We start from the raw sequence: 22,985 nt of genomic DNA, 5'->3' as shown, positions 1-22,985 counted from the left end.
ACAGCGAATGGAACGCACACGCGCCACAAACCCGTTGACCTACTTTAAACACACACACACAGACACAAACAGACAGACAGAGATCCACTCACACAGACAGACAGACATACACACACACACAGACAGACATCCAAACACTCACACAGACACACACACACACACGGGACGAGGGCACCTTCACCTGCTGATAAAAATAGTTGAGTGTCGGCTTGTCTTCAGCGAACTGATTCAGGAAGCCCTTGGGCAGATAACGGATCCTCAGTTCATACCTGAGGAGGAGAGAGAGAGACGCGGTGAGTAAAAGTGTCATGACAGGAAAAGTCACCATGTACACACACACACGTACACACCTATGCTGCTAAATTAAATTATATCATCACCAAATCTCATATTTCACCCCTAAATCAATAGAAATAAATAAGGAACTATGTTGTGCTGGAAATAAATTAAGCTTATTTAAAAAATATATATATATAAAAAAAAAAAGTTTTTTGCATTATTTTTATGACAATTAAACACGATTTTATTTGATACTTTTTTTTACTACAATTTTATTTTATTTTTATTTATTTCTTACTTTGTTATTTTATTTTCACAATTGTTAGTATAATATAATAATAATAAATACATTTTATTTATCTGCACTTTTAAAGAGATAAAAACCAAAATAAGAAAAAATACTCTTTATTTTTTTTCTTATTTTGCCAAATTATATTAGAATATTTACTTGTACTTGAATATGTACTTGTATTAGAAATGTATGTATATTAAATATATATACAGTATGTGTGTGTGTGTGTGTGTGTGTGTGTGTATGTATATATATATATATATATATATAAGCATTGTGCGCAGCAAACCCATTAGCAATACTAATGTACAGTTTTTGTCATGCTTATGAAGGAAAACACAATGAAGACCTGAAAATGGGGAACATTACACATTAAAAAGAAAATGCAGACCTCATGACCTCAGCACACACATGATCCCTGCATAATCTAAACACTCAAAACAATCAATACTGGAGGGTTTATCCCTGAACACATGCAGCTGATCACTCCAGCAGTACCGACACATGAGCCATGAAAAACCCATCATGAGCACAACACATAAATCACTGTCCAGCGCAGCGCTCAAATCATTATTGTTGTTTCCAGCGTCTACACTCGGATGTTTTTCACAGTCTTTACAGCGTGGCTTCATGTGAAGGATTCAATCCTCTGCTGTTTCCAGAGGAAATGATCCTCCGTGGCTTTTCATGACTTCCTGGAACTCGCTCAGGAAATGATCGAATCTCAGTTCCTGAGAAGTGGAGAAAGCAGGAGCTCAATCGCAATTCACACACTTCTACCACACACTAAAAACCATGTCTGCTGGGAAAGCTGCTTGCTCTGGTGTTAAACCGGGAAATTAGTTCTCGACTTTTAGGCTCATAAAATTAAAACCTGTATGGCAAAAAACTGCTTTTGTCTGGTTAAAAAATATGTCGAGTGTATGCTAAATATGCTGTAAATGGCACAAATTAATAAAACCAATCCAATTATCCAATTGAAGATAAAAGCATATTTTGCCTTAAAATATTGTTTAAATATTTTAAATGCCAAAATATATTAGAAAATGTACTTAAAGGGGCAAGAAAATAAATTTTGGGTGAATGCAAAATGTATTTTGGATGATATAAACCTATTTAATTCAAGTCAATATATAGTAAATTACATAAAAATATTAAAACAGTGGACAAAAAAGTTAAGAGGAAATACAAGTAAACTTAGACAAAAATAATATATACAATATATTATAATAATATTTTAATATTAAATAAATTTTAGACAAAAACAATATATACAATATATTATAATATAATATAATACTATTTTAATATTAAATATATTTATTTACGAAGAAACTATATTTAAAAAATGTTAACTAAACTTATTATACAAAACACATTTTTAGAATATTTAGATTTAAATATTATACATACACATTCATTTAAGATGAAAATATATTACAAATGGCCAAAACAACTAGAGTAGATATACGTTTCTATATATTTAAAAATAAATCTGAATTTGTAATTTTTTTAACTGTATGTGAAATGTTTAGCACTTTGGGAATGATGGGTATTCCGATCCTGCGAGGCCTAATAATGAGGTGACGTTGTGTGCGGATGATTGGTTATCGCTCGTGTTTCTCTGTTGAGGAACTCAAAGCAGCGAGAGTCAGAGAACTAGATCCTCTCCCAACATGAGCTCATCTGCCTTACAGCGCAAACGACCCATCAACACCTCCGCTACACCACAACAAGCCGTAAGCAGGCGAGTTAGTCTGGATTCGGGATGACATCAGCTTCATCCAGAGCATCATGTGACATCAAAGCATCATTATCTGATTACAGCTTCTGAGATTCACAAAAGCTCAGTCTGACAGTGACATATGAAGACCACACTCACATCAGAGGATCAAGAACACACATAACTCTCTGTAAAATGTCAAAACGGGAGTAATTTGTTGGGAAGGAATGCAGGAGGGAATCCGGCTGGGATTTCCCAGCGATTCATACCGGCTCTGAAGAGAGAAAATAAAGAGACTGAGGGAAGAAATTAGTATAAGTAGAAAATGTGATTATTGAGGATGTTTTGTTGTGTTTGTAAAGAAGTCTGTTATGCTAATCCAGCCCAAGGCGGCATGTAATTGATCAAAAAATTCAGCAAAAACAGCAATATTGTGAAATATTATTACGGATCAACAGAAAGCTCAGAAATTCGCACATATTTTAGGCAAATTTGGTGTACAAAAGTTTGCAGAAACTAAGTGAAACTGGCCCTAAACTTAAAACTAAAGGTTTTTTAGCAAGGTCACTTTTATATCGGGTCGATCTTGACCAGAAAACCAGATTTGATTCTGGCTATATAAGACTATATAAAACACTGACCATCAAAAGCACAGATAATCTCCCCCTGAGCACTTTACGAGCGTCTCGGATCCCTAAACTGTGAGAGATAATCAAGCGCTTCTCACGTAAAAACCACAATAAGGAGCAGCAGCTTGCACACAGGGCCGGAGAAAGCCGGATTTTAAATCACTGACTCGCCTCTCTCTGAACAAAAGCAGCTCGAGTGAATGGAGATGCAGCTGCTTCATGAGGCACACGGGCCTGAGCGGTCCGCTGATGCATTGTGGGTAGAGACGAGGTGACATAAAATGCCATCTGTGAGGGAATAACTCACATCTATAAAGGCTCAAGCCCCTGATGAAATAAAACACACGGACACAGACAAAGAGAAGCGCAGCAGAAGGCACACACACATTTAGAGGTCGATGAATTCAAACACTCCTCCTGCTGTAATGACCATCGCATGAGCATCTCACTGGAGAAGACCAGCCCCACACACACACACACATACACACACTCATAGAATCGCACACACTCACTCACAGAATCGCACATACACACTCACATAATCACACACACACACACACACACACACACACACACACACACACACACAGAATTGCACACACACTCACAGAATCACACACACACACACACGCACGCACGCACTCACGCACACAGTCACACATACACACACTCATACACACACTCACACTTACAGAATCACACACACACAAACACACTCACACATTCACTCACTCACAGAATCGCACACACTCACAGAATCACACACACACTCACAGAATCACACACACACACACAGAATCGCACTCACTCACAGAATCGCACACACTCACAGAATCGCACACACTCACAGAATCACAAACACACACACTCACTCACAGAATCGCACACACACTCACTCACACGCACACACACACTCTCACACACTCTCACTCTCTCGCACTCTCTCTCACACACACACACACACACACACTCATTCACAGAATCGCACACACTCACTCTTACTCTCTCGCACTCTCTCTCACACACACACACACACACACACACACACTCATTCACAGAATCGCACACACTCACTCACAGAATCTCACACACACACACACACACACACACACACACTCACACACACACACAGACACACTCATACACACAAACTCACAGAATCACACACACACACACACACACACACCCACTCACTCACAGAATCGCACACACACTCACAGAATCACAAACACACACACACTCACAGAATCGCACACACACTCACTCACACACGCACACACACACACACACACACACACACACACACACACACACACACACACACACACTCTCACTCTTACTCTCTCGCACTCTCTCACACACACACACACACGCACTCACACACACTCATACACACACTCACTCACAGAATCTCTCTCACACACACACACACACACACACTCTCTCACTCTTACTCTCTCACACTCTCACACACACACACACACACACACACACACTCACACACACATACACACAAACACTCACAGAATCGCACACACTCACTCACAGAATCTCTCTCACACACACACACACTCACACACAGACACACTCATACACACTCATACACACACACACAGAATCGCATACACTCACTCACAGAATCACAAACAGTCGCACACCCACTCACTCACACGCACACACTCTCACTCTTACTCTCTCTCACACACACACACTCTCACACACTCTCACTCTTACTCTCTCGCACACACACACACACACACACACTAACACGCACTCACACACTCTCACGCACTCTCACACGCACTCACACACACTCACACACACTAACACTCACACACACACACTCACAGCCTAATAACCACACCAAAAAACAATGGTGCCCATAAACAATCACACTCAGGTTCCTCTGCTGGTTCCCCGATCAGCAGAAATCCCCCAAACCCAGTCAGAGCAGCGGATCCACCAGACCAGGCTTGATGACCAGGACACCATAATAAACTCTACACTATAAAGGCAGGTCTATAATGTTTTTCAGCCGGGATCAAAGCCGAAATCGATGTACTACTAACAAAGATCTCTGTAAAGATGTTTTAGTGTGTCTAACTGTGTGTGAGCGCAGTACCTCCACTCGTCCTGCGGGCGGTTCTGCTCGTACTTCTCCCTCACGTGGGACACGCCCATGTCCGGGTGCAGCCAGTGGACGTCCCCCGACGGGCCGTGCGTGAGCCGCAGCCCGAAGCAACACACCAGCTTCACTTTGTGGATGTCCACGATCTTCTGAATGATTCCCTGCAGACGCAAAACACACACACTTCATGGTCATAAAGATCCCATAATACACGCCATACCGCGATATATAAACTGATTTACAGAACCGTTAAAATCCTGCGGGTGTTATTAGATGATTAGAGAGTTTAACGGATCCACCTCAACCTTCACGAGACTGAACATTCCCGTCACACACACTATTACTATTACAGACACACCGTTCAAAACTACACCTGAGATCCAGGGCTTGGGTCAGTACAATCTTTTTTTTTAAAGAAATGTAAAAAATTAATTCCTCAAGGATGCATTAAATTTATCAAAAGTGACAGTAAAGACATTTATAATGTTACAAAAGATTCTATTTCAAATAAATACGGTTCTTTTGAACTTTGTTCATCAAAGAATCATGAAAATAAAATGTATCCCGTGTTTTTAACATTGATAATAATCATAAATGTTTCTTGAGCATCAAATCATCATATTATACTGATTTCTGAAGGATCATGTGACACTGAAGACTGGAGTAATGTGTTCAACATATCGTACTCGTTACCTTGAATACACACATACATTTGAATTTTTCAATCATGAATAATCTGTTTTCTGGGTGTTTCTCACCTGATGTAATCTTGTCATGTCAAGAAACATCTAATATTTTTTACTTCTTTTAGTATTCCGGTCACATGACTTGATTTGATTGACAAGTGTTATTCCATATGCTAAAAATATTTAAATCAAAACTACGGATATTTTTTACTTTGTACCCCACAAATACATCAAAATAAAAACAAAGACATTTTCAATTTACGAATTGCATATTTAATGTATTAATGTATGTCATTGACCCACACATGACAAAGGCCCAGCTGACATTGTGATGAGGTCATAATCTGATAAACAGGATGTGAAAGTGATACGGCTGTCACGGAAGCTGGGCGGTTGCCATGGCAACGCCGTGGCCCTCATTGATTGGATTACGGAGCTGACGAGGGCTCTGAGGACACACTCACACACACACACACACACAGAAATGGCTCACGACAGGTGTTTCTGTGACTCTTTCAGGTTACACACTAAATGGATTACATGAACTCATGCAAGCAGAATAATACACTGACACTAAATTAATGATTGAATCAGCTGCAATTCAGTTAAATAAATAAGATCTAATAGTAACCTAACGTACACCAACATTTCATGATAATATTGCTAATTTTATATGGGAATGGTATAGTTGTTGTTTTTTTACTATTAAATGTATATAAAATAAATGTATAAATACAATTAAAAAAATAAATAAATGTGAAATAAGTGTTCTCATTGTTCACTGAAACTAAAGCTATAAAAAGCATGTAGTACAAATATAAATTTTACATTTCAAATCTTTTAAAAAATATAATTTAAAACTTGGATGGACGCAAACAAAAATATATAAATTATTATTATTATATTATTTAATAATTATATTATTAGTAACCAATGAAATGTGGGATCAGTGCAAAACAAATCGACATGTTACACTGGCATTAAAAACGAAAGACAAGTAAACTAAAATTATAAAACAACAGACAGCTTTGATTTATGCAATCTTGTTGTGACATCAAATGAATTCTCCATAAATGCCAAACCTTGTGTCATATGCAGTATATATTTAAATTTACCTTAAACTTCTGGTGTCTCTGTACAGACTAAATAACCCTAAAAACAGAGGCAGAGGAAACAGAGGCAGCCAGACGGCGTCTCACATCTCTCTCCGCATCAGAAACACAGCACCGAGACTACAGTGCTCTTCACAGAGAAGATCGAGCGTTTCATCAGGCCTAGAAACTCACGCTGGCACTGCAGCCATAACACTGTATATTTATGATGGCAGGCTCTGGTGACTGAGTTTCAGGCCTGATATAAAGGAGAGATTGACTAACGCTCAGTGTTGGCTTTTACCAGCATATAAACAGCGCTCAGGCCAGCTGGAACCGGCGTCTACACGTGGCCTTCACATTACGACTGAGGGTTTGGCAAACCGGTGGTGTGCAGGAATAACAGAGCTGGATTTCCCACTGCGTACTGGCACTGGGAGCGCTTTAACATGCACTTTCTGTAAGATCTCGGCCTTTTAAAGGGTTGGTATAATGCACTTTTCACAAGATGTAAAATAAGGGGGCTTTCACACTTGGTTCGATTGCCTGTTCTGAACCCGAGTTCGATTGCTCCCCCCTCCCCCTGCCCCCGATGGACTGTGTTCACATTATATTATTTGTATCCGAACCACGGTACGCTTGCATCATCAAGCTGCAGCTGGCGCGTAATTGTGTTGCTTGGTAACCGCTATGAATGAAAATGCGTCAAAATGGATAGAATTGCTCGTTTCGCATTTGTTCTTCTTTTTTTGAACCTTTGGTTTTGTTTTCAAAGAAAAGGTACAGAAAGAGAAACACATTTGTGTCTGTCTGCTGCAAAAGTACTAAAATCGTTCCAAAGACAGCGGGCTGTCCGCCGAAGACAATTTTTGCGGAGACAGCCAGAAATCATCTTTCTGCTAGCAGTGCGTCAATCCCGCTTTTCGTCAAGGTAAGTGTATACACACACGCACGCACCACATTATGCGTCATCAATAGCAGTTCACTTCCGCGATTTGGTACGATTACGTTCATATCAGCAGCGAACCGTACTGGAGTTCACATAAACCGTACCCCAGATGGACTCGAGTACGGTTTGCGGGTGCGCACCCGAGTTCGGAAGACAGCTTTCACATCATCCAAACGAACTGAACTCGAACCCGGGTGCGCACCAAAAGTGCTAGTGTGAAAACGCCCTAAGTCTCTGATGTCCCAAGAGTGTGTATGTGAAGTTTTACCTCAAAATACCCCACAGATATTTCTATATAGCATGTTAAAATTGTCACTGCTTGAGGGTGAGCAAAAACGCGTAATTTTTGTGTCAGTCCCTTTAAATGCAAATGAGCTGCTGCTCCCGGCACAGGGGGCGGAGCTTCAACAGCGTCTGTGCTTTTACCTCACACAGACATGAAATGAAAATGTCAACAACTTTTAGCCTTTTATGTTCAAACCGAAGTCAGAAAGAAGTGACAACATGTAGAAGCAACAGGACATTTCTGAATGGTTAGTTGATGAATTTATGTAGCTTATGTATAGTTATCTTCTAGTCATTGATTAGCATATTCTGTCTTGATAATCTATAAATCGTGTTCAGGGGGCGGGGTTTATGTAAATTTTAGGGTTGGTGATGTCACTAACCCGGGAGGAATGTGGTGTAGTCCCTAACAGCCGTTTGTTGTAGTCCTTAAAAAGTGATTTCTTTAAAAGCAAATCTCTCCCTTTGCTTTGAACTTTGAGCGTTGTAACTTTGCAGATGTTGTTTATGCTCAAACAGCAACATTACACACTAACTAAAGTTAGAAAAGTGAAATCATAATCAACCACCCCTTTAAAATAAATCACGTACTAGGAAAAGAGACTCATGAACCATAAAGATCAACTCAAGCACTTGCCACTAGTAAAAATAAATTTTCACTATGCATATCACATCTCTAAAAAACAATGCACATGCAATTTAAATGAACATCCATCTTGTAATTGACTAGTCACCCCCTTGAATATACAGAAGACGTGAGTGAAGTTAAAATGGATGACAAGCTTGTTGGTCTCGGCCTGTTAATCCAAGAGTGAAACAACAGCAAATCTCTCATTAGGATAATTAAAGTGCTTCATTCGGACGAGTTTAAAGACATAATCACTGCGGTGTAGATCTGCAACTCAAATTAATCTGTAAAAGAGCAACTATATGGTACGTTAACATGCTTTACAGCTAAAAACTTATAGAATTATAGTATTATAAAATGGATAAATCCAGTTGAATTCATTACAACAAGGTTCCCGCTGAAATAAAAGATTTTAAAACACTGCATTGTATTTCTTAGCATAATTAAAACAACATGAACAAATTCACATACACTAAAATCATAAAAATTGCAAAAACATCTGTTACTGTGCCTAGATATTAACAACCTTCACTGTCTTTTCTATAAAATTACCTTCCATTCATTTATAAAAGAACTTTCTGCAATTTCAGCAATGGTTTAAAATGTCATTTGCTGCTCGGCATCATTAGCATCACAAATAAGTTGCATGCAAATTGTCAATTAGAAGTTGCCATTCAGATCCTGCTTTGTTATTTTAGATTTAGGTGTGAATGCTAATGCGTTCAATTTATATTCATTTATTCACTAAGCAGATGCCCAAAGCAATCAAAACAAACTAATTCAAAACATATAAAAAGTTTTCCTTCTCTAAAATATGCGAGTCATTTTCAGCAGAAATGACATGTTTGCACTATTTAATAGTCAAAGTTTTTAGATTCTCCATTCGTTCTTCCACTTTTTCATGCCACAAAATATTCCTCATTTTAATCTTCTCCAAATAAAATCCCTGCTGCTGGAAATCTGAACATCTGTGGTAAAGCTTGAAAAGATCCTGCATTAGAAATGCCCACTTCTGTCGCGATTAAACCACACACACAGTTTCTGAGCTTCAGGCTTGTTTAATCTGGACCTCAGCCAGACCTCCACATGTTCTCAATGATCAGAAGACAAACACTTTGTTCTTTGGACTAAGGCAAGGAAACACAGATGAACAGGGTGAAAATTGCAACTATTACATTTCCCCATATTTCCCCAGTTGATTAATCTCAGTAGATAAAGACAAATGTTATGTTTGATTAAGCTGTAACGTTTGGTGTGTGTAAAGCTCCTGAAGTCTTAAACTCACCACCTTTAAGATATGCATTGCAATTAAAATCTACAGATGCAAATAAATAAAATATAACATAATAAAAACTAATAAACAGGATGAAAAAATAAAAATACAAAATAAAAATGTGTATTTAATGGATGTTTTTTTCCCACTAGTCTATGGAAGCAAAATCTCAACCAATTTCATCACCAGTGCATGAAAAAGCAATGCTTTTGCCTTAACATGCACTGAAATGTCTTCTTGTTGACTTAAAATCATCACACATTAAGTCTGGTTGTGTCCAGACTGAGTGGGTGAGAGGTCACCAGAGACCATCCGATCAAGAGGACCAGCATGTTTAATCTTCGTGTGGATTTGAACACAACAATCCGCTTAACACACACACACACACGCTAATCAATACAACTGCTGCGTCTCTAACAGAGTCGTCCATCTCGACTCTGAAATTAATTCAGAAAATTCTGAGAAAGCTGATCTTCAGAAGGGCTTGTATGTTTCCTGAAGAGACACATTTACATGTATGAACACACACAGGCACAAAAACGGTGATGTCACCAGTATTTGTCACCAAACCCACCCATCCTGCAATTATGAATCAAAAGACTGTCAATAAAGTGGAAAAACACACTTTGATAGCTAGTTTGCTGCTAGTCTGACTGAGGCGGTCTACTTGCTCTAAAAACCTTGACCAAGCTGATCTAACTCATTAAATCCAAACAAAAGTTCAACCAAACAACCATCAAGACCAGCTAATGACTAACTCAAACCAGCCGGAAAACATGTAAAATCCTCAGGAAACAGTTTTATCTGGATTTGTTAGTATGAAAAACAGATTCTAACAGAAAATAAGTTTTTTATAACTACAAAAATTATTATATGTTTATAATTGATATAATTATAGCTATGTATTATATAAAGTGTGTGTCCCCCTGTGGTGAAAATCAAGTTTTTAATGTTGTTTATATGTCTATGTGGGGTTTTTAATATGCTTTAAGACAAACCATGTGTAAATTCATAAGTCGACACCATTGCTGAGTATTTCCTCCTTAAAACTGCAGTGAACCAAAGACAGTCTCAAAAACACGCTTTGAAATCGCTGGTGTTTCTGACGTCACAAACTACCTTGTAACCAATCAGATCAACGTGTGATCGTCAACCAGTGGATCTCTGAGCTGAGTGAGTGAGTGGAGGCGGGGCTCATTTGCATATTCATAGAACCGCGTTTACTAAATGAAGCAAGGGTGTCGAGTTACATTCAGGCTATTTTAAGGCATGAAGAAATTTGTTTTCAAGGAAAAAACTTTTAAATGGCATTTTGGTGATCAAAGACGAGTTTTAAGGGATACAATGATTGACTACAGGGGGACTTTAAATTCCAAAAATACAGATGATAAATGTATTGCATGTGCTGTAATGAATTACATTTTATGATAATTTTTAAATAAAAAAAAACATTATGTCTGGATATGATGACTCTCATTGCATTGATACAGTAATGAGAAACTAACTATAAAATCATCAATGAGAAACAGCCAAACAACTATCTAGACCTGCTCAAGACCAGACAATGACTAAAAAATGTCAAGCTTGGACCACTTTAAAACCATGTAAAACCCTCAGAAACTGGTTCTAAACGCCGGTTCTAAAAGCTACAGATATTGATGCACAAAAGGAGGACACTAAACAGGACTTATGTGACCTTCTTCTTACCCTGACGTCAGTTGCGTCTCCATGTCGGATGTTGCTGCACCAGGTGCTGCGCTCGCTGTTATTCTCAAAGTGATGGAAGACCTTCAGGACCCTGTCCGGGGCCCCGGGGGCCCGCTCCGGCCCCGCACTCAGACGGGCCTTGGCCCCGGTGCCCAGGGTGTAGTTCGGGTTGGGCTCCAGGTATGCCGTCGCCATGCCTTTGTTGTGCGCTAAGTGTCTGTCATATTCTGTGCAAAAAACAAGAGGAAGGGGAAACCGGTTAGGGTCATTTTGATATAAAAAATAAAATCAAAATTGCAATCAGGCTTAGTGTGATTATCAAATCACAAAGGCTGTGATTTAATGAAATAAACAAATGAAATGCATCTTTCAGAGTGAAGCGCGGCACTGTGTTTATCTACACGTGAGCAGCTCATGATCCAATTCTGAGTGTCTCGGGTCACAGTAAACGCAGTAAAATCTCATCTCTGAATCTCTGAAATAAAAATCAACAAAAACTATATGGATGGACAACTATAAAATAATAAAAATGACAAAATACACCACAAAATTCCTAAATCTTTAACTACAATAAACATGGAAAAGTATTCAAAATGAATAAAAAATATAATGGTATCTTAATTATAAATAAACAACACTGTTACAAACAAGCACTGCAAACCTGAAAAAAAGTATTTTAAATCGAAATCATAAATTTTGTATTTTTGTATCAGTTAGATTTTTTCCCCCAAATTGTGCAGCCCTATTTTGTCCTTCTACACTAATTACACAGACAATAAAAATTGACATTGCTTCCAAAATAAAAGATGCTAGCGTAGGACTTTCTAACAGCATCTCAGCGTTTCTCACACTTCTGAAATAATCTGAGGACGTTTCTCACACTTCTGATATGATCTGAGGACGTTTCTCATTCTATCTCTGTGTGTGAAGCGGTTCGAGAGACAAACAGGGATATAGCAAAGCGCGAACATGATAAATTTAAGAGGCGTTATACAGGAGCAGATGAATCGCCAGACACTTCGCAGATGGAGAGCAAATCAGTTTCCATTTAACTGCTCATGTTTACATCAGGGTTAACAGCCGTATGTGTGAAAACATGAGTAAGCCTCGTCTAAGGAGTAAACGTCTCTCTAGCTGGTTAAAGCTGGTCTGGGTGGTCGTTCAGCTGGAGGCGCTGCAGTAGGGTTGGTTAACTCCACACTCAGCATTACACTTGTAAGAGACATGTTTTACTGCTCTGTTCCATACAAGCACTTTATGTATAATAGAGTTTCAATTGGTCTACATGTTTCTTAGTCCATTTTATTCCTTCTTACATTTTAAGTGTGTATGTCTTTAAGACAGTTGGAGTTACCACTTGCGGACTCACCTTTCCACACCACTTTTGGATTATCGCTACTTTTGGACTGTATCTACACTGGTGGACGCTCACATTGGGACGCTTCAACACACAAGGATTCTTATGGACTGTTTAATGGTATGGTGCGATAGACTCTATGCTTTTGACAGCCTGGGCCCTATCTTACACCCGGCGCAATGCAGCGCCAAGCACGACGCAAGTGTTTTTTGCTAGTTTCAGCCTGACGCAGTTATCATTTTCACGTCCTGCACCACGTTGTTTAAATAGCAAATGCATTTGCACCCATTTGTGTGCCCATGGGCTGCTGGTCTGAAAACGAGGTGTGTGTTCAGGTGCATTGTTGGCGTGTTGCTATTTTGAGGAACTGAAATAGACTGAGCCATTGACCAACTGAAAACTGGTCTAAGTCAATGGCGCAATATTTTTTTGTTATTTAAAGAGCGTGTTAGTAATGTGCGCCTATAGGCGGGTCCACAACGCGCGTACACTCTGCTTATTAAACACACAGGGATGCACAGCAGCACCCAAACACGCCAAATATTTACAATAGGATTACAATGTAAAAGATTATTATTGTGTACATAAAGATATGGTGGAATCCGGCTTGTCCCGTAGATGGTCTGCTTGTGCACTATTACCTCACGCATGAGCAGATCCTTTCCCTCTCTCAAATTCCGTCATGTAAATAGCGAATCTGCCATGGGCCGAGCGCAACTGGCATTTAAACGCAAGTAAATCCCGAAACACACCCATTACTCATTAAGAGAATAGGGACAACCCTTTTAGACCATGCACCGGGAGCACCGACCATTTTTCCCGTCGTTAAACTAACAAAAGTGGATTCGGACACGCCCTAAGTGCACTTGCGCTCTGTGCTTTAGACCATGCGCTAAGATCGTTAAAATAGGGCCCTCTGAGTTTTCCTGGTTTTATAGTGTTGTTTTAAAGTCTCTTATGAAGATTGTAAATACACCGTTCTTATCCACTTTAACCTCAGTTGCGTCTCATTCCTTAACACCGAATTCCTCACACAGTAAAATCTGACCCCATTTTAATTTTTGTAATCTCAACCTAATTGGCTGAACGTTACAAACTAACCAGCTAACATTTCTGCTGAAAATCCATCCATACATTAAACTCCACGACACAGGCAGGACACATGCTGGGATGGACTGATGGTATATTTCAGCAGATTGCGCAGCACATTCCTCTCGGCAGCATTCCAACAATCCCAGACATCCGCTTATCTGACGCTTATCACCATCACAAATATGAAACACACCCATGATAGAGATAAACAAACGTGCAAGAACAAACACACACACACACACACATATCAGGACAGTTACGCAAGACAGTGTGTTTTCCATTAGTTGAACATGAAAAGTAGTAAAAAATGATGAACCAGGAGTCTTGCAGCTAAACCTTCTAATCCTGGGAATTACTGATTTTTACCATCGGAAATAATTCATATTCATTCTTCAGTTCTCCAAACTGTTTGGAAAACACATTTACGGTAAAGGATTTACAATGGAAGTGCAGCAGGAGAGCAGACAAAGCCTTGGATTATTGAGTAAAACACAGGGTCTAAACTTTAAAGGGTCTAAGCTGTCTATTTACTGTTTTAGATGAACTTCTGATGTGATTCCTGTTCCATGTAAAGAGAGGGCTACAGATATAATTGGAAAATGCATTTATTTTTATGCTGATTTTTCCAAAAAGTTCCTTATGTCTGGCAGGATGATGCCTATTTCAGTGTTACAGTAGTCAAGTCAGGTCACCATTATTTCTATAGATATATTGTTTTCTATAGAGAACCCAGGCTCAGTCGGGGGACCAGTCCTACTCTGGCCTAGAAAAATGAACACAAGTGTGATTTATTTAATGACAGACTAATGACAATCATCAGTGAGAAACTAAGGAGAATCACAAACCATCTGGACACATTACAGTAATGCGAGCTGTCATGAAAATAATGTCACAATGCAATTAAATCATAATGGCTGTCATGAGATTCACCCGGCTGGTGAAAGGAGGCTCTTATTATTGGCTTAATTTCCTTAATACAACATAGCATGGGTTTCTTTTAGTTTTGGGGTGAAATATGAGCCAGACATGAACTTGAAAGGCACACATCAAAGTGTCAGTGAATGAGCAGTTACACTCTCAGAGTCACGTACAGCACAGAGATCTGACACACACACACACACACACACACACACACACACACACACACACACACACACACACACACACAGCTCCAGACACTGACACCATCCAAACACACCGCAGTCTGTCTGCTTCATACATCATCAACAAACACCAAAACATCACTCACATTCAGAAGATGCTTTTAGATGCCAAAGTTACTCACTAAACTCTTACGACAAGTTGAAACAAATAGATCAATGTATTAAAAATGTCACAGTGTTAGACTTGGTAGGAAGTCAAACTAACGAATGACTGACTTACAGTAAATCTAATTTAATATAAAAACATATATACACTTTACACATTTTTAGCATATATATATATATATATATATATATATATATATATACACACATACACATACTTGTCTATATATATATATGTGTGTGTGTGTGTGTGTGTGTGTGTGTGTGTGTGTGTGTGTGTGTGTGTGTGTGTGTGTTTCAAAACCAAGATTCTGAATGTTTTTAAAAGAAGTGAATACATACGTCTCTCTAAAGCCAAATTATAAATAACGAGCATGAGAGCGGTCCGTGGTCACGACCATCCTACCTGTGAGTAGAAACGGCCAGCAAACACACGGTACAGTGAAGTCATGCGACACACATCCATCTCTGTCGGGAAACATGAGGGAGTCGTGCGGCGAACAGAAATCCCCGGCACACGTCTGTGCCTGTAACGGGTGTGGGATGTCTGACACGACACGCTTTACCGTCACACACACGGGACAAGCCTCTCTCCTCTCACACACTGTCTCATCGCTACAGTCACGGCCGAGTGTGAGTCATCTTTACCTGTTCACCACTCATTTTCCACAGACTCACCTGGCGTCCAGGTGTGCGGGGGCGTGGCTTAAGGCAGGACACACCCCTATATCCATTTAAACAATGAACACTAATACTGAATGGCTCATTCAGGACAAAAAGATACACTGTACAAGCTCTGCTTCAAAACCTAGTGTTGTACACTGTCTACATAGGTAGCTATTTTCTATAATGATGGGAACGCTCTACATACGCATACAGCAAAAGAAAAGTACTTACAGTCAAAGAGAGATGCGATATAAGAGACATGACTCACAACTGAGTCCAACAGAGTTTGATTTTAACATAAATCTTATAAGCATGAAAATACATAGCGACACAAAACTTTGGATGAAACAGTTTATTTTTAATTAGATTTCTATAGCATTGAACAAAATGTAATTAAAAATTTTTGAAAAAACTTTTATTTTTTATCTATTTAAAATGCTAAACAAACAAAAAATAAAAATAAATATTAGATCTGTTTCGTTGCTACTGTAAGTATGCCCTTGCTACTGTTAACAGATACACAGACACACTGCTGTGAGCATGTAAGATGCATAAATAGACATCATAAATCCCGTAGCAGATCAAGGCAGGTGGAGCTGGGGGAGTTGGAGGGGTTCACAGGAACTCAGACCAGACCATTTAAATGTTGAGTAAGCAATCTCATTGGCTGCAGGATCAGCTTGTGATTGGGAGCCAATCAGCTTGCGCCATGTAGTAACGATGTGATTGCTGGCAGATTGCATGTACAGGACCATCAGCCTGAGCCATCTAGAGTTTCATGACTGAAATAGATACGGCATTGAATACTGTTAATATTGTTGGCTCGACAAATTGCTTGTGATTTTCTTTATTTATAAGTTACTTTGGATAAAAGCATCTGCTAAATGAATAAATATAAAGGTTTAACCTGGTGCAATGCATCTCTGTGGTGACATATTAGAATATTATATGGTTTTGGAGGGACTATCGGTGAGTAAATAATGACAGAACTGTCATCTCTGGGTGAATTTAATTTCCAATAATGAAAATATTAAAATAAAACGCAGCAAAGAGATGGCCATGTCATTGTGAATAAAATGGGCAACGCTGAAGGAAATCTCTTCACACCGCAGTGACCGCAGCCGTATCTGAATATAGCATCTCTAATGACTTCACAATCTTAAATGTCACGGTTCAGTCTAATTCAACTGCTCTGCAGCCAACAACCGCATCGACACAGTCTGCCCTGTGAAAATGAGTCATTTCGGGCGATTGCATGAAGATTTCACTGAATTTCCGTCATCTAGGAGTAATGAGTCATTCCTGACAGCATGAGACTAGTCTCTGAGCGGAAGAAAATGCTGAGTTTGCAGTCGGACAACATGAGGAACCGTCCACTAACAAGCTGAAACCATCCGGTGGAACAGAGATGATAGGGTCACGTCATGCTGTCACTCATAGAGAGCCACAGATATCCCAGCATGCACCCGCATGCACCCGCAATGAACACAGTGACTCAGAAATGAGGAGAGGAGAGCCCAGATGAGAGCAAAAGAAGAGAGTACAGGAGGTGATATGAAAGCAAAAGAGATGAGAAGAAGAGACTAGACTATAAGAGAGCAAAGAAGAGATGAGAACAATGAAGAAGAAAAGAGATTAGATGAGATGAGAGTAGAACAAAAGATAGGCTAGAAGAGTTGAGAGCAAAGAAGAGAGTAAAAGAGAAGAGAGAAGAGACGAAACAAAAAGAAACAAGACAAGAAGAGACTAGATGAGACGAAACAAGAATAGACGAGAAGAGATGAGGCGAAACAAGAATAGACGAGAAGAGATAAGGCGAGATGAGATGAGACTAGACAAGAAGAGATGAGAAGAGATGAGGCGAGATGAGATGAGACTAGACAAGAAGAGATGAGAAGAGATGAGAAGAGATGAGGCGAGATGAGATGAGACTAGACAAGAAGAGATGAGAAGAGATGAGAAGAGATGAGGCGAGATGAGACTAGACAAGAAGAGATGAGAAGAGATGAGAAGAGATGAGGCGAGATGAGATGAGACTAGACAAGAAGAGATGAGAAGAGATGAGAAGAGATGAGGCGAGATGAGATGAGACTAGACAAGAAGAGATGAGAAGAGATGAGAAGAGATGAGAAGAGACTAGACAAGGAGAGACGAGAAGAGATGAGAAGAGACTAGACAAGAAGAGACTAGACAAGAAGAGACGAGAAGAGACTAGACAAGAAGAGACGAGAAGAGATGAGACGAGAAGAGATGAGACGAGATGAGGCGAGATGAGATGAGACTAGACAAGAAGAGATGAGAAGAGATGAGAAGAGATGAGGCGAGATGAGACTAGACAAGAAGAGATGAGAAGAGATGAGAAGAGATGAGGCGAGATGAGATGAGACTAGACAAGAAGAGATGAGAAGAGATGAGAAGAGATGAGGCGAGATGAGATGAGACTAGACAAGAAGAGATGAGAAGAGATGAGAAGAGATGAGGCGAGACGAGAAGAGACTAGACAAGAAGAGACGAGAAGAGATGAGATGAGAAGAGATGAGAAGAGATGAGGCGAGATGAGATGAGACTAGACAAGAAGAGATGAGAAGAGATGAGAAGAGATGAGGCGAGATGAGACTAGACAAGAAGAGATGAGAAGAGATGAGAAGAGATGAGGCGAGATGAGATGAGACTAGACAAGAAGAGATGAGAAGAGATGAGAAGAGATGAGGCGAGATGAGACTAGACAAGAAGAGATGAGAAGAGATGAGAAGAGATGAGAAGAGACTAGACAAGGAGAGACGAGAAGAGATGAGAAGAGACTAGACAAGAAGAGACTAGACAAGAAGAGACGAGAAGAGACTAGACAAGAAGAGACGAGAAGAGATGAGACGAGAAGAGATGAGACGAGACGAGACAAGAAGAGACGAGAAGAGATGAGATGAGACTAGACAAGGAGAGACAAGAAAAGATGAGACTAGACAAGAAGAGACGAGAAGAGATGAGACTAGACAAGAAGAGACGAGAAGAGATGAGACGAGATGAGATGAGATGAGAAAGGACGAGACAACTGAGAAAAGAAGAGACAAGACTAGAAGAGATGAGAATAGAGAAAAAGAGACTAGAATAGAAGAGACAAGAAAAGAGACGAGACCAGACCAGAAGAAATGAGATGAGAATAGAAAAGAAATGAGACGAGACAAGACAAAAAGAGACAAGAAGAGAAGAGACTAGACTAAAAGAGATGAGAATAGACAAGAAGAGATGACAAGAATGAGACAAGAAGAGTCAAGATGAGAAAAGACGATAAGAGTGACCTCAAGCGACCTCTGAACCCACAGATGCTCTCATCACACTGAACGCATCACCCGCATGTTAACATGCATTGCACATGCAAATGTATTTAAATTAAGTAGGAGGGATCAGACCGACAACAACTCAAAATATCTCATGTTACAGGAGTGAAGGTACAGCAGGAACACAAATCCCTCTGAAAACACAACATCCATCCAGAGAAACACAACATGAGCTGAACACGTTAAACCACATTATATCTGACCCTCAGTGACTCCAGCATGCATTAGATCTTCCATTAGTGTCTGAGGCACGTAACCTGCTCTTCAAGGGTCACAGATTATCTCCATGCTTGAGCTAGCGGGCCCTATTTTAACGATCTAAGCACATGGTCTAAAGCGCAGAGCGCAAGTGCACTTAGGGCGTGTCCGAATCCTCTTTTGCTAGTTTAACGACGGGAGAAATGGTCAGCGGTCCCGGTGCATGGTCTAAAAGGGCTGTCCCTATTCTCTTAATGAGTAATGGGTGTGTTTTGGGATTTACGTGCGTTAAACCAATCAGAGTCTTATCTCCCATTCCCTTTAAATGCCAGTTGCGCTCGGCCCATGGCGGATTCACTATTTACATGAGGGAATTTGATGTGTGGATAGACCAAACGCGTCTCCAGAGCGCAAACGGATCTGCTCATGCGTGAGGTAAAGGTGCGCAAGCAGATAATCTACGAGACAAGCCGGATTCCACCATATCTTTATGTACACAATAATAATCGTTTACATTGTAATCCTTTTATTTTAAATATTTGGCATGTTTGTGTGCTGCTGTGCATCCCTGTGTGTGTAATAAGCAGAGTGTACGTGCGTTGTGGACCCGCCTATAGGCGCACATTACTAACGCGCTCATTAAAGGGGGGGTGAAATGCTCATTTTCACTCAATCTCCTGTTAATCTTGAGTACCTATAGAGTAATATTGCATCCTTCATATCTCCAAAAAGTCTTTTGTTTTATTATATTTTTAATTGAAAGATAGGCTGTACCGAGTCTTTCCGGAAAAAAACGAGCGGCTGGGGGCGGGCCGTGTGGGCGAAGCTAAAGCTGTGCTTACCCGCCTAGCTAACAACACACAGAGACATTTGTTCAACAGTTTTACTCACCGTCCGGTTCCAACGCACGACCGCGAACCTTTATCATTGTGACTGCTCGATCCTTAAGCATTAGACGATCTGCAAATCCGACGATCTGGGCTTTGTTTATAAAACAATCATCGTCGAAATGCAGGGAACAACAGTCTTACACAACTCCGTTTATGCTCAGGAAAACAAACTCCATCCACGGGTTCCTTAACGCCGGGTTCTTTGGGAATCTGTGCAGGGTTGTCTTGCCCTGGCAACCAAAAACACACTTCTTTGGTGACATTGACTTCCCAAAAGCCGGGCAGGGCGCTTTGATGGCGAACTGCTTTCACTCTCTTGCTCTGTTCTACGAGTGCGCGCGCGCCCGCGATCTTACCGGAGAAGTGCCCTTAGGACCCATATAAGGAAATTCCGCTCTATCTTACGTAAGACAGAGCCATACTCGAAAAAAACTTTCCGAAACTTGTGACAAACCGGAAGGAGTATTTTTGGAACAAAAATACTCCTTCAAACGTACAACTTAGTTTTTGAAACTTTGTCCATGTTTAGCATGGGAATCCAACTCTTTACCAGTGTAAAAAACTCAGTATGCATGAAATAGCACCCCCCCTTTAAATAACAAAAAAAATACTGAGCCATTGACCAACTGAAACCTGGTCTAAAGTCAATGGCGCAGTATTTTTTTGTTATTTAAGGAGCGCTATTTATATTTCTATTCCTCAAAATAGCAACGTGCCATCAATGCATCAGAACACACCTCGTTTTCAGACCAGCAGCCCATGGGCGCAAATGCATTTGCGGTTTAAAAAACGTGGAGCGGGACATGAAAATGATAACTGCGTCGGGCTGAAACTAGCAAAAAACACTTGCGTCGCACTTGCCACTGCATTGCCGGTGTAAGATAGGGCCCATAATGTGTGTTTTTGTGCATTCTGGGTCTCATGCGAGTCCATCTATGGATATAGTCCATATTTCCCAGATACTGCTGGTTTAATTTCTGGTTAAATCTTACTAAAGTATGGTTGACTGACAGTCTGATGTGAACTGCACACAAAAACTGCAAGACCGCTCTCAAAACAGCAAGCTGATCAGATCTCAGTGTTACAGGTTTGCATGGGTCCGCTGGGAAACATTATTGTTTACAACATCTCCTAAACAATTCCTAAAACGACCCTTCTGAGGAAAAACACAAATTTGACAAGGATGTTTTTGTGTGTTTGAGGCACTTAGTATCAAACTCAACAATATTTCCCCTGCATATTCTGCTCTGTTCTTAGAGATGTCTTCAGATTTACCCGCCCCTCAACATCATGATATCAAGAGCAAACTGTTTTCCTGTATAAACATCAACAACAACAAAAAATAGTAGACCAAAACTAGTCAAAAGTCAGATTACACAAGATCATACAAGCATATACTGTATATACACAGCAGAATTCATCTTTTTAAGTGCCATTTCAATTTTCACACAGTTTTTAGTTTTAAATGAATGCAATATTTCATATTAATTGCACCAAATAGTGAAATTATGAATAACAATAGTGAAAAACCAGTGATAAAAAAAGATGCAGTCGTTACCAACAAATTCTCCTGAAGGTTTTACCAGTAAAGCAAAGAGCTTTTTAGCATGATGGATCATGAAAACAATGCTTTCAAACAAGTGATCAAGATGCTTTCTCTTTAAAGTTGTCTCTGAAACAATGAACTAAAGCATGAATGAACTCAAAATTAATGAAAAGTTGGAACTTAATCATTTGATAATAATCATTTGATCTGTTCATTGCACTGAGCCGCAGCAGAAGAATCAACATTGAGTGATGAAATATGGCCCTACAATTAATTTAACCAGGAACTGAAGCAGGTAAATTCAATCAACCAATTAAAATTAATTGGCATTTTCAAATCAAATTTTCTCTTTATGATTCCTTGTATGATTTACATGCAAACACTGAAGACACACACACACACACACACACACACACACACACACACCAGTCAATGAGGTTTGTCCCGTCAGTCACACAAGAGTCAATAAGATTAAGACTGAATGAGTGTCTGACTAAAGGACAGCATCAAGAGCAGGTGCTTAACACACACACACACAGAGAGAGAGAGAGAGAGAGAGAGAGAGAGAGAGAGAGAGAGAGAGAGAGAGAGAGAGAGAGAGAGAGAGAGAGAGAGAGAGAGAGAGAGAGAGAGAGAGAGAGAGAGAGAGAGAGAGAGAGAGAGAGAGAGAGAGAATAAAATACCATTGCCAAAAAAATCATGAAAAAAAAATCTAAATGAATTGCTTTTAAATTAATTATTAAATGTTATATAATTAATTCCTTTTTTGTAAAATGAGAAAAGCATTGGCTAAACATATTAACGTGATGTTTTATGTTTTTAAGAATGCATTTTTAGTGTGCTTTTACTTCACAGTGTTATGTACGGTATATGTCAAAAAAATACAAAAAATAATAATAATAATAATAAATAAAATTAAATAAATTAAATAAAAAAATTAAAAACAATTAAGTAAAAAAAAAA

General features: G+C 39.6%; 1 protein-coding gene across 4 annotated transcripts in view; it reads right to left on the bottom strand.

Annotated features, from left to right (window-relative positions):
• Positions 1–22,985, bottom strand: part of ptk2aa (protein tyrosine kinase 2aa) — a 112,702-nt gene that overhangs the window by 47,170 nt on the left and 42,547 nt on the right. For all 4 annotated transcript variants that reach the window (XM_081376777.1, XM_081376776.1, XM_081376779.1 and 1 more), the window contains 3 exons: positions 11,671–11,897; positions 5,046–5,212; positions 182–269 (listed from right to left, as the gene is read on the bottom strand). In XM_081376777.1, the coding sequence (XP_081232903.1) occupies positions 182–269; positions 5,046–5,212; positions 11,671–11,897 (482 nt within the window). The remainder of the gene's footprint in view (positions 1–181; positions 270–5,045; positions 5,213–11,670; positions 11,898–22,985) is intronic.

Source organism: Scardinius erythrophthalmus, assembly GCF_964197995.2.
Source record: "Scardinius erythrophthalmus genome assembly, chromosome: 10".
Taxonomy (NCBI): Eukaryota; Metazoa; Chordata; class Actinopteri; order Cypriniformes; family Leuciscidae; genus Scardinius; species Scardinius erythrophthalmus.
This window is presented reverse-complemented; position numbering and strand designations above follow the sequence as displayed.